This window comes from Leptopilina heterotoma, unplaced genomic scaffold, assembly GCF_015476425.1.
Source record: "Leptopilina heterotoma isolate Lh14 unplaced genomic scaffold, ASM1547642v1 Lhet_54, whole genome shotgun sequence".
NCBI classification, from domain to species: domain Eukaryota; kingdom Metazoa; phylum Arthropoda; class Insecta; order Hymenoptera; family Figitidae; genus Leptopilina; species Leptopilina heterotoma.
Window position 1 is genome coordinate 4,859,573 of NW_025111118.1, and position 17,015 is coordinate 4,876,587.

At 20.5% G+C, this 17,015-nt stretch overlaps 1 protein-coding gene across 3 annotated transcripts in view; it reads right to left on the reverse strand.

Annotated features, from left to right (window-relative positions):
• LOC122508535 overlaps positions 1–17,015 on the reverse strand; it is an 843,732-nt gene that overhangs the window by 16,958 nt on the left and 809,759 nt on the right. For all 3 annotated transcript variants that reach the window (XM_043621950.1, XM_043621952.1, XM_043621951.1), the window contains one exon: positions 2,886–3,143. In XM_043621950.1, the coding sequence (XP_043477885.1) occupies positions 2,886–3,143 (258 nt within the window). The remainder of the gene's footprint in view (positions 1–2,885; positions 3,144–17,015) is intronic.

The following is a 17,015-nucleotide window of genomic DNA, read 5'->3' on the forward strand; positions in this document are numbered from 1 at the left end:
TAATATAAGAGTTAAAGATAATGTCATAAGAACTCAATTTTCAAGTAATTGAAATAGATTTTTAATTAAAAGATTAAATTTGAATTTAAATGTATATAATTTTAATTTAATTTTAAAAAAGATATTTTCATACAGCCAGACAAGCTTCTTTTTTATTTTTTTTTTATAATAAAAGAACAAGACATTTATTTTCGATAAAATTAATTTTCGATTTAAATTTAATTTATTTTCTGAAAAGTATGTTTAAATATTTCCATTCGAAGAGATAATGAAAGAATACGACAATGTCGTATGAACTAAATTATTAAGTAATATTAATAGAATTTTAATTAAAACATGAAATTTTAATTTAATTGAATATAATTTAAATTTAATTTTGATTTAATTTTGCTTTAATTTTGAAAAAGATATTTTCATACAGCCAGACAAGCTTCTTTTTTCATATAAAAGAGCAAGAAATTTATTTTGGATAAAATCAATTTTTGATTAAAATTGAATAATTTTTCAGGAAAAGTGTGTTTTAATGTGAAGAGAAGTAAATTAAGATTTTAAGTAGTAAACAACTTTAAAGTGAGACAATATAAAAATTTTATTTCAAAAAGTTTGCAAGTTAAACAAATATTATTTCTAAGTAGAAAAAACGTTTTCCAGAATTAAATTTCAAAGTAAAAAAAAAAATTGTATGAAAAACAAAATTTCTTCCTAAGTAGAAAAATTAATTTGAAGTCAGACATGCGCTAACGTTAATGGTATAAAATCTAAATTTAGATAAATTAACGTTTAAAGTAGTAAAAGACTTTTCAGTCAGACAAATTAAATTTTTCATTCCAAAATCCATTTATTATTGAGTTTTTCATTGAAAAATTTATTTATCACATCCTTGAATTACTTCTAACTGGAAAATAACTTTCTTACACAAATTTAATTCAGTCGAAAATAACTTTAAATTAAAAAAAAAAAGAATTAAAAAAATATTTCTCCAGTCAGACAAATGTAAACAAAGAAGTGAATTAAAATACATGATTAATAATTATAAATATTTTAAAATTGCAAGAGAATTTTTTCAACAATTATTCACGCATTAATTTTTCAAACATGATTTTTAATTTTCTTAAAATGCTCTCTAATTGCGAAGAGAAGATGTGATGTTAAAAAATTTAGTTTACGCCTATAACTGAAAATGGGAAGAAAGATTATTCATACCAGAATGTTTGAATAATTAAAAGCAATTAAAAGTTGTCTCCCTCGGAAATTAGTGAAATTTTCGTCTTCAAATCAAAGCTGACCTATTAGAATTATTATTATTTAAATTGAAGAGACGAGAGAGAAAGAGAGAGAGAGTGAATTTATTTTTGAATAACGGTGATGAATTTAATTATAACCATAAATATAATTACTCGCGCTGATAAAAATCGCGTCTACTTCCAAAAGCATTTATCTCCTCATAAAATTGTGATGTTTTAAATATTGTCTTATTTTAAATATATTATTGTCATTTCTTTTTTTGGGAAACCATATTAAGATTGGATTCCATTATAATTAGAGTGATGAAATTTAAGCGGAAATTGAAATCTTTCTTCAGATTTAAATAAAAAAATGGTATGACGTAACACGTAACAGAAGTAAATATGTAATATAATTCGATAATAGGTAATATTTTTTTTTTTTTTTAAAGTTATTTTAGACAGAAAATATACTATGTCTGACTTAAAAAACTTTTTCTACTTGAAATTCTATTTTATTCGAATGTAAATTATTTTTTTTTACTATCATTTGCTTATGTCTGACTTAAATATATTTTTTCTACTTAAAAATAATTTTTTTTTGACAGAAATCTCGGTTTATACAAGAAAATTTAGTCCGCCTGACTTAAAAATCTTCTTCTACTTCAAATCCTAATTTATTTGTCAGTAAATTAATTTTTTTACATCAATTTTCATATGTCTGACTTAAAAATGTTTTTTCTACTTAAAAATACTTTTTGTTTATCTGAAAGTATTTTTTTATAAACTAAATTGACTTTGTCGGATTATAAATTTCTTTTTCTTGAAATTGTACTAAAATCTAGAACGTCTGATTAAAAAATCTTTTTCTACTTAAAATCGTAATTTATTTGTCAGTAAATTATTTTTCGACAACAATTTCCATATGTCTGACTTAAAAATATTGGTTCTACTTAAAATTACTTTTAGTTTCACTAAAAAGCCTTTATTTTATACAGAGATTTAAGCTTGTCTGATTTAAAAATCTTCTTTTTTTTTTTCTTCTTTCTTTTTTTTTATTTAACTGAAAAGTTTTTTTTTTAATAGTTACCATATGTCTGACTTAAAAATATCGTTTCTACTTAAAAACATTTTTTGTCCATCTGAAAGTTCTTGAATACAAAAAATTGAGTTTGTCTGACCTAAAAATCTATTTCCACTCAATTTTCTAATTTATTTGACTGTGGAGTTTTTATTGAAGTTACCATATGTCTGACTGAAAATAGTTTTTCTACTTAAAAATAGTTTTTACTAACCTTAAGTAAAAAAAAAAAGTAATTTGATTTGTCTGACTTAAAAGTTCCCTGACACTTATAATTTTAATTTTCGTACTTGATTTACAGTTTCTTTTTCAATTGACGTTCGTCTCACCTTAAAATGCTTTTTCTACTTAAAAATACTTTTTTTATACCTCGACTTTAATGAGAATTTTTAATGTTAATTAATTAATTTTTTTAATGAGAAATTTAGTTCGTTTGACTTTAAAAATATACCGATTATTATATAATATTGATAATTAATTAAAATTAATATTAAAAAAAATACTGTAATATGAAAGAAGAAATTAAAAATAAAATAAATTTCTAAATTGACATTAAAAAAAAAAAAATTAATTATACTTACTGTTGCTCTCGGAAGCAGGTACATCAGTACATGCTTGGTATTTAAAGATCAATTTGCTTTTATCTGTACAACTCTCGGCTTGATTTCCTGGTGCTTGACAATCTCCATGACCACGACTGTAGGAAAATGTGAATGGTGGCTCTTGAAATGGACAAGGGATTGGTTTTGCATCCAACCGGAAGATGGAGAAGAGACTGTCATCTAATTTGATAGACTCGGACATTTGACTCAGAGATGTTGCCTTTTGACTACAGTCACCTGTAAAAAGAGGAAAATAAACATTCAATAAACATTTTAGAAAGTCATTTTTTAATTATATTTTATTCTATAATCAAATTTAATTTTATTTTATTATTACTGTTATCAATCATGTTTTATTATTATTGTGTTAATATTCAAATATTATTAAATAAAAAAATTATAGTAATTATTATTAAAATTATTTATATAAATTTTTGAGTTTTATTTTTATTTAATTCTTTCTTTCGAGAATGGAATAAAAATTATTATTAGTAATTATTAGTATTCCATTTATTATTTGGAAATTAAAAAATTTTATATTTTCAAAAATAAACAAATTTTTAAATAATTACAGACTTAAAATTTAAAGAATTCTTATTTGTTATTATTAAAAAATTTTAATAAAATTTGTCACAAGAATTTCAATATTTTCATAAATAATAATATAATTTATAGCAATTCAATTATTTTCAATACAATTTTAATAAAATTTAATTTAATTAAATTCGATTATTTTCAAGAAATTTAATATAAATTCAATTATTATTATCAACAATTTTGATAAAATTCTTTTGAAAATATCATTATTTTCAAATTATTTGATAAAATTCCTTTGAAAAATTCTATTATTTTCAAAAATTCAGATAAAATTCTTCGAAGAAATTCAATTATTTTTATTAATTGTAAAATTCTCCACAAGAATTCAATTATTTTCTACAGTTTTGATAAAATTAATTTGAAAAAATTATTATTTTCAAATTATTTAATAAAATTCTTTCAAAAAATTCAATTATTTTCAAAAAAAATTTTAATAAAATTTAATTTAATTAAATTCGATTATTTTCAAGAAATTTAATATAAATTCAATTATTATTATCAACAATTTTGATAAAATTCTTTTGAAAATATCATTATTTTCAAATTATTTGATAAAATTCCTTTGAAAAATTCTATTATTTTCAAAAATTCAGATAAAATTCTTCGAAGAAATTCAATTATTTTTATTAATTGTAAAATTCTCCACAAGAATTCAATTATTTTCTACAGTTTTGATAAAATTAATTTGAAAAAATTATTATTTTCAAATTATTTAATAAAATTCTTTCAAAAAATTCAATTATTTTCAAAAAAAATTTTAATAAAATTTCTCAAAAGAATACAATTATTTTTAAAAATATCAATTATTAAATTATTAAATTCGATTATTTTCAAGAATTTTAATATAAATTCAATTATTTTCAACAATTTTGATAAAATTATTTTCAAAAAATCATTATTTTCAAATTATTTAATTCCTCCAAAAAATTCAATTATTTACGAAAATTCAGATAAAATTCTTCGAAGCAATTCAATTATTTTTATGAATTGTGAAATTCTCCAGAAGAATTCAATTATTTTCGACAATTTTGATGGACTTATTTTACAAAAATCATTATTTTCAAATTATTTAATAAAATTCCTTCAAAAAATTCAATTATTTTCAAAAATTTAGAAAACAATTCTTCGACGCAATTCAATTATTTTTATAAATTGTAAAATCCACCGCAAGAATTAAATAATTATTTCCACAAATAATAAAATGTTTTGGAGGAATTCAATTATTTTCAAAACAATTTTAATAAAATTTCTTAAAAGAATACAATTATTTTTTAAAATATTTATTTAATTTCAATTATTTTCAAGAGTTTTAGTAAAAATTCAATTATTTTTATAAATTATAAAATTCTTGGCAAGAATTCAATTATTTTCTAAATTTTCAATTAAAATTACTATAAAAGAATTTACTATTTTTACGAAATTTAATGAAATTCTCAAAAAAAAATGTAATTATTTACAAAAACTCATAATAAAATTCTTTAAAATAATTTAATTTTCTATGAATAATTTTAATATAATTTAATATTTCAATTTAATTATCAAATTTTTTTATAAATACTTTACAAGAATTCAATGATTCTCAGTACATTGACAATTTAATTATTTCTGAAATAAATTGAATTCTTGAATCGAATTTTATTAAAGCCTTCTTAAATAATTGAATTCCTGCGAAAAAATTATTTATTTCTACAAATAATTAAATTTTTGCAAAATTTAAAAAAATAAGTGAATTTTTAAAAAGGATTTTTTTATTAAGGATTATTTTATTGTATTTAAAATAATTGAATTCCTGTGAAAAATTGACTATTTATTAATATTATTGAATTTTTTTCGAAGAATTTAAAAAAAAATTTTTAAATAATTTAATTTTCCCTGAAATTTAATTAAAATTGCATTTAAAATAATTGAATTCTTGAATTGAATTTTAAAAGTTTTTTAAATAATTGAATTTATGTGAATAATTTAATCATTTTTTAAAAATAATTGAATTTTCTCGGAGAATTTTTACAATATTTTTAAAAATAATTGAAATTTTTGAAGAAATCAATTCAAATTGTATTGAAAATAAGAGTAATCCTCATAAGAATTTTATTATTTATATAAAAGTAATTGAATTTTTTAAGAAGATTTTATTATGTAAAATTATGAAAAATAATTGAATTCTTGGTAAAATTCAATTGCTTTCAAAATTTTCAGTAAAAATTATTATTATATATTGAATATAAATATTGAAATAAATTCTTCAAAACAATACAATTATTTTAAAGAATTTTAATAAAAATCTATTTAAAAAGGAAAATTATTTCAAAAGTTAGGAAACAAAAAAAGCAAACAACAACTAACTTCAAACTGCGAACAAATTACCGGAATACAACGATTATTAATATAGATTATTGTTGTTATTATTATTATTATTATTATTATTATTATTATTTTTATTAATAATATTTATTATTATTATATTTAAAATTCAAACAATTTATTAATTTATTATGTTCCTAAAGTTCTGAACATTCAAATGAACGAATTTTTAAATATTTTTTCTTTAAATTAAAATTTTATTAGTTTTATAATTATTTTACAATCAGTCATTTAAAAAAATGCTTTTGATGGCAAATTTTTTGTTTATTTTTAACGTTAAAAACTTCTAGATCATTATTTATTTATTTAATTTACATTGTTTATTTGTTTATTATTTGTATAAATTTCAGTGAACTAAATAATTTGCTATTAATAATTCCAATTACTGTATTAAGTATTATGTGTATTTTCATATATTATGTTATTTATTATAAGGTAAAATACACGTTCCAGACGTGGTATATTTCATGAAGTATTATACGTTCCCAATCCTGTGCCTCACACTATATACAATATTGTACATTATGTGTCAAGACTTGAGATTCATAATTTTCCGCTATTATAAATAATATTTTTATGGCGTGGATTAAGTGAACAAGTGTCAGTTTTTAGATTTATTGAATTAAAAAAGTTTTTTTTTTTAACAAAATAAGGAAAATTTTTTAGAAATTTATATTACAAAATTAGTTGTGGCAAATTATTTGGCTGTACATAAAAATAAAAAAAACTTAAAAGAAAATACTTGGTAAATTATAATTCATAAAAATACATTGTACGAAAAATAAAAAAATTGTCTTTAAAATAAATTTTTTACTGTCAGAAAAAATTATTCAATTTCAATCGGTCATTTTTGAAGGGGTTAAATACTTTTTTAATCAGACAAATGCAAATTTTCAGTGGAACAGTAGTTAGCAATGGAACAATGTAAATTTTTGAACGAGGTGAAAAAAGTGGATCAGTTGAAATGCATTTTCTAATAAAAAAAATGAAGGAATTTTTAGAAAAATATTATCATCCAGACAGGAAATTTAAAATTTTTAGTAAAAGAAGAGCTTATTTGAGTCAGACAAGATGAATTTTTAATTGATATGTGTAATTTTATGGATAGAGAATAATCGATTTTAATTTGAAAAAAGTACTTTTTTATAGAATGAATAATATTTTAAGTAGAAAACAATTTTTAGACAGAAAAAAAATGTAGTTTTAAGTTTGAGTAGAGAAAAATATTGCAAGTGAGACAAGTATTTTAGAAAAAAATTTACTGCGTACTCAATTTTTATAGTAGGAAATAATTTTCTATCAAAGACATGAAAATTTTTTCAGTTGTAAAAGACATTTAAGGGAGATAAAATTGAACCTTTACGGTAAAAAATGCCTCAAGATAAACAAATAGCTTTTTTGAAACTTGTACTTCGTCTGACCTAAAAGTCTTATACTATTGAAAATTTTAGTTCAACTGTAAAACACTATTTTTGTTACAAATTTTGAAGTCTTATTAAAAAGTTTCTTTGTACTTAAAAAGTTTTTCATTTTACTGACTTTGTTCCTCAAAAGTTTTATTCCGTCTGACTGAAAAGTATTTTACTACTTTAAAATTACAATTCATTTGACTGTAAAGTATTTTTTTAATTAGATTTTTTGAAGTTTGACTGAAAAATGTTTACTACTTAATAAAAAATATTTTTTCCTTTATTTTTTTTAAAAGAAAATTTAGTTCGTCTGACTTAAAAGTTTCTTACAACTGAAAATTACAATTGGAATGAGAAACACGGTTTTCGTTACAATTTCGAAAGTTTGTTTGAAAAGGTATTTCTACTTAAAAAGGTTTTGTACTTTACTGACTTTTTTTTTACTAAAGATTTCTATTTTGGCTGACTTAAAACTTTTCTACTACTGAAAATTTTATTTTGTTCAACTTTAAGGGATTTTTTCATCATAAGTTCTTGTATCTGATTTAAAATATTTTTTTCTACTTATAAAAATTCAATTTGCTATAAGCCTTCGCAATTTCGAAAAATAATTTTTTTTTACATATTTTGTTCAGTGATATAAATTATTTTTGAAATTCAAAATTGTCTGTTAAATATTTTTTTATTCGAAATTTGCATTTGTCTGGCTTAAAATTCTTTTTTCTACTGGAAATTAATTTTTTTCATTAAAATATATTTTTTTATTCAAAAATTACATTTGTCTGACTTAAATTCCTTTTTTCTACTTAAAATTTATTGTTTGTCCTGAAAAATGTTTTTATAATAATAGAAATTTTAATTCAGTTTTTTTTTATCTCCAAATTGAAAATTTACTTTGTCCGACATAGCTGCTTCTACTACTGAAAATTTTAATTTGTTTGAGTGTAAAGCTATTTTTATTACTGTTTCCTTATGTCTGACTTGAAAGATTTATTCTACTTAAAAATGCACTTTGCTTTACCTTAAATTAAATTTTACTCAGAAATGTAGTTCGTCCGACTACAAAAATTTATAATAATAATAATAATAATAATAAAAAAATAAAATTCTAAAAAAAAATTCTAATTAATTCTAATTATTATATAAAATTCTAATTCTCTCTAAATTTGAATTCAGTTTTCTTGAAAGTATCAAACTCATATACTAAAGTGTATCAATTTGATACTAAAATATGAATCAAATAAAAAATTGAATAAAATTTTTGTTTCAAATTGTTACACTTTAGTATCAATTTGATACTTTTAAGAAAATTTTGTTAGTAAAAACAGATTTTATACAAAAATAATTTTTTGATTCTGGAAATTATTTTAAAATTCTAAATTAACTTCTTCTAACTTTGAAAAAGTTTTTTATTAACGAAAATTTTCATTTGTCTGTCTTAAAAGTTTTTTTTTTCTATTTAAAATCTACTTTTTCTAAACAAAAATGATTTATTGGTGATGCAAAAAATTTTTTAAATTCATTGTTATCAAATTGATTTGAAAATTTCTTTTTATCAAATTGATACTATCAAATTCGAAGTAGAAAAAAACTTTAAAGTCAGACAAATGAAAATTTTTCGTTAATAAAAAAAAATTTTCACAGTTAAAAGAAGTTAATTTAGAATTTTAAAATAATTTTCAAAATCAGAAAATTAATTTAATTAGTTTTATGAATTAATAAAAATTTCACAGAAATTTAATTGTTCAATAAATTTTCTATAAATTTCTTCGCAATATAATTCAATCTTTTTTCGAAATAATAAAATTCTTTTTAGAAATTTATTTATTTTCATAAATATAGTAAAATTAATTTGAGAATTTCAATTATTTTTAATAAAATTTTAATCAAATTCCTCGATAAATGTAATTGTTCTTAACAATTACATTACAAAATAATATTAGAAATTAGAAAATTAAAAAAAATGATGATTAACAAATGTAAAATTTACCCATTTTGTTTATTATATGCTTTATTTAATAAGAAATTTCGTTTGACTGATCTAAATTTTGACGAGAATTTTTTTTTAATTTTAAACATAATTGAATTTTATGAGAAGAATTTTATTACTCTTGAAAATAATTGAATTTCTCCAATAAATTATTTGAAATTTCTCTAAAATTGAATTATTTTAGTGTTTTCAATAAAAATTTGAATTTAAAAATTTTTAAATTCTATTATTTTTAAAATTGATAATTTTATTTTAAAAATGAAGTAAAATATAAATATAAAATACTTTTATAAGTTGTTTAATTTAAAAAAGGTTTGAATTCGAAATTTTTGAATGTCTTAATTCCTATGGAAAATCCTGTTCCAAAAATAAGATTAAAAAAATAGGAATTTTGCAAATATTTTTCTTCTTTTTCTAAAACAAAATAATAATTTTGTTAAAAAAAAAATTGTGATTCATTAACAAAAATAATGCAAAATAAATTGCATTATTATTAACTTTTTTTATAATTTTTCTTTTCAAATATTTTCAATTTTAAAATTAATATATTGAAAATCATCGAATTGTTGCAAAGAATTTTATAAAAAAATTTGATGATAATAGAATTCCTTCAAAGAATTTTATTATTAAGGAAAATAACTGAATTCTCAGAAAAGAATTTTATTAAAATTTTTTAAAATCCTAATTAAATTCTTTTGAAGAATTTGTTTGAATTTTTTTTTTTTTAAACTAATGGAGTTTCTTTAATAATTTTAATTGAAAATTTTGAAAGCATTTGAATTTTATGAAGAAGAATTTTATTAAAAGTGAATTGAAAATAATTGAATTCTTGCGGAGAATTTTATTAATATATTTATAAAAATTGTTTCAAAGAATTTATTAAAAATTTTGGACATAATTGAAATTTATGGAAATATTAAAAAATATTTGAATTCATCCGAGGAATTCATCACAAGAATTTTATTACTTTTTTGAAAATAATTGAATTCTTTCAATTTTTTATATACTTAGAATTTTTTAAAAATATTTTGAGAATAATTGAATTATTTTTAGAGAATTTAAAATTCTTGTTGAAATTGCATTTTATGGAAATTTTTTAATATACCTAATAATTAAATTCTTTCATGTAATTTTATTTAAATTTGATTAAAAATAATTTAATTCTTCTGAAGAATTTTACTATTTATAAAAATAATTGAATTTTTTCGAAGGATTTATTAAAATTTTAGAAAATATGAACAGTAATAATTAATTTTGTAATTAATAAGTAAATTTTTTTAAATTATGATTATGAAATTAATTTAAAAATTTATATTTGAAGATGAAAAATAATTGTAATTTGCATAACAATAATAAATTGAATATCACGTTCCGCGCGTAAAATCTTCTAGTAATAATATAATATACAATTTATCTAAAGATTACAAAAACAAAAATATAAATAGAAGACAACTTCAGAGTGTGAGGGACAGAAAAAGTGAATGAATGAAAAAATGAAAGAACATTCAAATTAATATAGTTAATTCAAAAATATTCTATATCATATTACGAAAAGTATTTATACATTAAATTTTACTAAACAATAAAGGAAAATATTCGTAAAATATACGAATATGTGCGTCTATTATATAACAAACATGTAAATTCAAAATTACATTTAAAGTCATATTTAACATTTATACATTTTGCTTTGTTTTGAAGTAAAATTATATTTCCTCAATGCTTTACCAGACGCGTTAGTGTATAAAGTGGAAGTTTGTAAAGAGTGAGTGAGTGAGAGAGAGAGAGAGAGAGAAGTTTGAAAAACAATTTAAATGCATTTGCAAATGTTATAGTTTGATTTTGCATTTGTCTATTTATAATTTCGAAGGCCTTTAACGCGTGCGGAACGTGCCTTAATTCTCAAGGGGCTGTGTAAGCTTGTGCGGTCCTTTGATAATTTATGCATTTCGGCATAATCTCTCTCTATGAAAGGAACACGCTAGCAAGCAAGCTTGAGGCAGCTTCAGATGGAAAGGGCTCCGCCCTTCTTCACTCTTGACTAAGAGATGAGAGCACAACGTTAGGGATGCAAAAGGGTCTCTCTCACTCACTCACTCTCTCTCTCTTCTCTTACTACAAGGTCGCAAAATAAAGGGGCCAGGGGGGTGGAACAGGGGGTCTAAAAGAGCGAAGAGTTGAAAAAGGGCGTTGACTGCGTAAAATTTTCCAAATCACTGAATAATCACAGATTTTCATACATGGTTTTTTTTAAATCAGAATACATAAAATCAACTTGTAATCTTTTTTGCATTTTTCAATTTTTTTTTATCTCATAAAATATTTTTTCTTTTTAAATATTTTTTTTTTCCTTTAAATTTATTTTCCACGTACTTTTATTTTTTGTTTGTATGTACATATGTGTGTTCTCGATTTTGCACGTTATCATTTATATGAGCTTCTCTCTCTCTCTCTCTCTCTTTCTGTGGAAGTGTTGGACTTTATTTACATGGGAAAATTTTTAGAAAAATGAACACAGTATATATATGATCCCCACTATATTTGAAAATGGTATTTTCTACGTAAAACGAATTTGCAACTGGTCGAAATTCATGAATCGTGTGATTCTGCAAATCGCTGAGCTGCATTTTATGTATATAATAGTACTGTATCAGCGATCCACGATCTAGCACGTGAGATTTTGTGAAATATAAACGATTTCGAAGACAACGTATTTTCTTCGACGAATTTGTCGATATTTTATATTGTAGGTATCTTTATTTTTTTTTTTGTTATTTATTCTTTTTTTTTTTTGGTACACATTTTTTTAAGGAGAGGAAAAAGAAGAATAATATTTTTCGTTCGTTCGATTCATTAGGATTTTTGTACGGTACATAAACGTACTTAAAAAAATAATAAACTTAAAAAAAATAATAAACTTAATTTACCTACTTAAAAACATTTTCCATTTTCATATTAAATGATATTTCAAAAATGAAAGTAAAAATTATTATAAGCAAAAAAAGATTAAATGCATACAAATTTATAATTTTGTAAAATTTTATAATAAATTTCAATTTTCAATGAATTTTATTAGAAATTTTAATGATAACTTAGGTTTTGAAAAATTCTCATAACACAAATTCTTCTGAAATATGTTACATTTTTTAATACATATTTAATTAATTATAAAAAATAGTGGATTTATACGACGAATTTTACTCAAAAACACTTTAAAAAATTGAATTTTGTAAATATTATAAATGATTGTATAAATAAATTCAATTATTTTCAAAACAAACAAAATTCAATTATTTTTAATAATTTTAATAAAATTTTTGACAAAATTCAATTTTTCCAAAATTTCTAATAACATTTTTGGCAAAATATCAATTATTTTCAAAAATTTTCCTCAATTTCATATCAATTCAATTACTTACAAATTTCTTCGCAATAATTTAATTATTTTCAATAAATAATAAGAATTTTTACATGGATTGAATTATTTTCATAAATATTTTATACTTTATCAATATAATATTTTATTAATATTTTATTTTAATTTAATTATTCAATAAATTATTAATTTTTGCATTTAAATAATTAAATTCTCATAGAATTTTCTAATAAAAATTGATTTACAAATGAATTTCAGTTAAACGAATTTTACTCAAAAACACTCAAAAAAAATTGAATTTTGGAAAAATTATAAACGATTGCATAAATTCAATTATTTTCAAAAGTAATCAAATTTTTTTCCAAAATTCAATTATTTAAAAAATTTTTGACAAAATTTCAATTATTTTAAAAAAATTGTCGTAGAATTTTCTAATAAAAATTGATTTTTTTGTCAAAATTTTAATTATTTTCAAAAATTTTTCTCAATTTCATATGAATTCTATTAATTACAAATTTTTTTTATAAATTCCTTCGCAATAACTTCATTTTTTTCAATAAATAATAAAATTTTTTACAGGTATTCAATTATTTTCGTAAATAATAAAATTCTTAGTAGGAATTCAATTATTTGCATAAATAAAACTCATCGTAGAATTTCAATTATTTTTAATAAAATTTTAATCGAATTCCTCGAAAAATGTAATTGTTCTTAACAATTTTATTGAAAATCGTCAAGAAAAATTCAATTATTTAAAAATTTATAATAAAATTCCATATGAGAATTGAATTTTAAGAAACATTCAATTCTTCAACAAATTATTTATTTTTGCATCTAAATAATTGAATTGTCGTAGAATTTCCTAATAAAAATTTGATTTAAAAATGAATTTCATTTGAAATTTGAAATTTGAATATTTATTATTCAAATTATTCAAATATTCAAATAATATTTGAATATTAATAGCACTATGTCATGAATTTTAAGAAATAATTGAATTTTTTAAAAGGTTTCAAATTAAATTTTGAAAAAGTTTAATTAAATTTTTTTTTGAAATTATTTGAAGTGTTTATTTTTTAATACGCATTCAATTGAAGAATTTCTAAATAATTGAATTGTAAACAAATGAATTTGAAAATTCTTAAAGAACTTTTTCAAAAATTATTAAAGATATAATAGAAGATGGAGATATTATTGTTGATCAGAGTCAATATATTGTCATAGATGTTTATTAATTGTCAATGAACTGATCAGTATAAAACTTTGATATAATTATCGAGCTTTCGCCTCTACGAAGTGAGGCCTTTTCAAGAATATAACACTGTTAAAAACACGTGTTCAAAACTTTAAAACAGTCTTAAGTGTAAAATATTTTTTTAATTGAAAATTAACTTTTTCTGACTGAGAAGCTTTTATCAACTCAACATTTGCATTTGTCTGACCTAAAAGCATTGTTCTACTCAAAATAAAAATTTTTTTACTCGTAAATTCTTTTTAAAAGATACAAAATATATTTCAAATTCTAAACTAACTTTGTCTAAGAGATAACATTTTATAAAATTAAAATTTAGATTTGTCTGGCTTAAAAGCTTCTCCTCTACTTAAAATTTGATATTTCCACTTGAAAATGTATTTCTGGTGGTAAAAAATATTTTTTAAATTGAAAATTAAGTTTTTCTGATTGAGAAGCTTATATCGAGGCAAAATTTGCATTTGTCTGACCTAAAAGCTTTGTTCTACTTGAAAAACTAATTTTTTTACTAATAAATATTTTTTAAAAGATACAAAATATATTTCAAATTGTAAACTAACTTTGTCTGACAGATAGAAATTTATAAAATCGAAATTGATATTTGTCTGACTTTAAAAGTTCTTTTCTACTTAAAATTTTATTTTTCTACTTAAAAATGTTCTTCTGATGCTGCAAAATATTTTTTAAATTAAAAATTAACTTTTACTGAAAGACCCGGTTTTATAAACTGAAATTTTGCATTTCTCTCACCTAAAAGCTTTTTCTCTACATAATATTTACTGTTTCTACTCGGGAATGTATTTTTAAAAATGCAAATTCTTTTTCAACATAAAAAATTATTTTCGACAGTCTGCATAATATTTTTCGATTTAAAATTTGCATTGGTCTGACGTAAAAGGTTTGTTCTACTTAAAATCCTACTATTTTTACCAGACAATATATTTTTGAAGATACAAATTGTAAATTAACTTTAACTGACAGAGAAAATTTTATATGATAAAAAGTTATATTTGTCTGACTTAAAGGCTCTTTTTCTACTTCCAATTTAATTTTTCTATATGAAAATATTCTTCTGGAGTGGCTAAAAAGAAATAATCTTTTATTTAGTGAGAAGCTTTGATCGAATTAAAAATATGCATTTTTCTGATTTGCAAGCTTTTTTCAAGTAAAAAAAATGTACTTTTTATGACAAAATTTTTTAATCGTTAATAAAAAGTATTTTTCTAATTGAAAATTATCTTTGACTTGCTGTGAAGTTTTCGCATTTGAAAATTTGATTTGTCTGACTCAAAAGCTTCTTTTCTACTTCAAATTTGATATTTCTACTTTAAAATTTTTTTTCAGTTGCAAAATATTTTTCAAACTGAAAATAAACTTTATATTTCTTAGAAGCTTTTATAAAGTTAAAATTTCCATTAGTCTGACCTAAAAGCCCCTTTTCTACTGAAAATCTTATTTTTCTACTTTGAACTATTCTTCTGGTTCTGCAAAATATATTTTAATATTTATCATTATTATTTCCATTAAAACAGAAAACCGAAAAAAAAATGTTGACATAAAAATAGTAAATGTAATAGAAAAGTAAATTTGCAAGCAACTAAAATCCCAATGATAAAAATAAAAAAATAAAAGTAATAAAAATAATAATTATAATAAAAGAAGTGAGAGCTTCTTTTTTGATCAATAATATTTTAAAATTTTAATACAATGTGAAAGGGAGAAATTGAAACATTCTAAGGTATTAAATTTGTAAAATTCTCATTTCGCGAGATAGGATTGAACAAGAATAAAAAATGTATTTCTATCCAAGGTTGGGAATTTGATAATTTTCTACCTTGTAAAATATTTGAATAGGTCAGGACTAATTTCGAGTTGAGAGTTTGTAAAACATTAAAAAGACTTTTGCCTCGTGAAAAAGCACCACAGCATACACTATACTAGAACAAAAGGAAGTAAACAGTAATTTTTGATGAAAAGGGGAATTTAATTATTACATAAGCGTGGAATAATTTAAAAGGAAGATGGGTATATGTAGTTTCAAAACTCGGATATAATGAGACTTGTTTTTATCTATAAAACAAAAAATTTCCTTTTAGAAAATTGGTGTATATATATACACACACTACATGGATGTAAAAGAATAACTAATCTACTCTTAATAGGTGAAGAAAATGAAGACATGTTTTTCAGAAATATTCTCAAGAGGGGGGGGTGGTGATGGTGGTGAAAAAAAATGATAAAATTATGAAAGAGAATTTTCTTTTTTTTTTTTTTTTGTCAGTGAGAAGAAAAAATTGCGATGAAAACCCACAACCGATCTAAACGAGAGTGTCGTTCTCAACGTCCAATTATGGCGAGATATCGCCTCTTGAAATACCAGAGCAGGTTAGTACTTTAGCAGACACTTTAGGCGGTGGATATCTCGCAATGGGATGATCGGAATGGAACTTTTATTACAGAATAGAAGTCCTTTTTCAACTTGAGAAAAAAAAATTCACTACAAATATATTGTAATTAAAGAAATATTATGATTTTTTCGTTTAAAGATTTTAAAGTGTTGCAGATTAAATTAACACCAAAAAAGATTAAAATAATCAATTTTGGTGTTATTTTTTACAATAAATGAAATTTTAGTTCATTAAATTTCTTTATAACTATAAAACATGAAGATATCGATAATTCCGAGTCTTCGAATCGGAGTCATCGATTTTTTCATATTTTATAATAATTAAAGATGACCAAGTAATAAAATAATTATTTTATATTATAAGAATATTATACTTCTTCAAAATTATTTTCATTATTTCAATTCAATTATTATTTTCAAAAATTTTTAACTACAATTTTACTTTATAGTTTATATTAATTATTTTTAATAATTTTCGAAAAAGTTCTTTGGGAATTTTTAAATCCATTTATTTACAATTTTCAATTTCAAGACATTTCAATTATTCCTAAATTCTTTAATTAAATGCATATTAGAAAATAAAACCATCAAATAATATAAAAGAAAATTCAATTAAAGTTTTTCAAGACAATTAATTTCAAAATTCAATTATTTCTAAAAATTCACGCTATATTGCTTTTATTATTTAATTATAATCTAAAATTTTAACTAAAATTC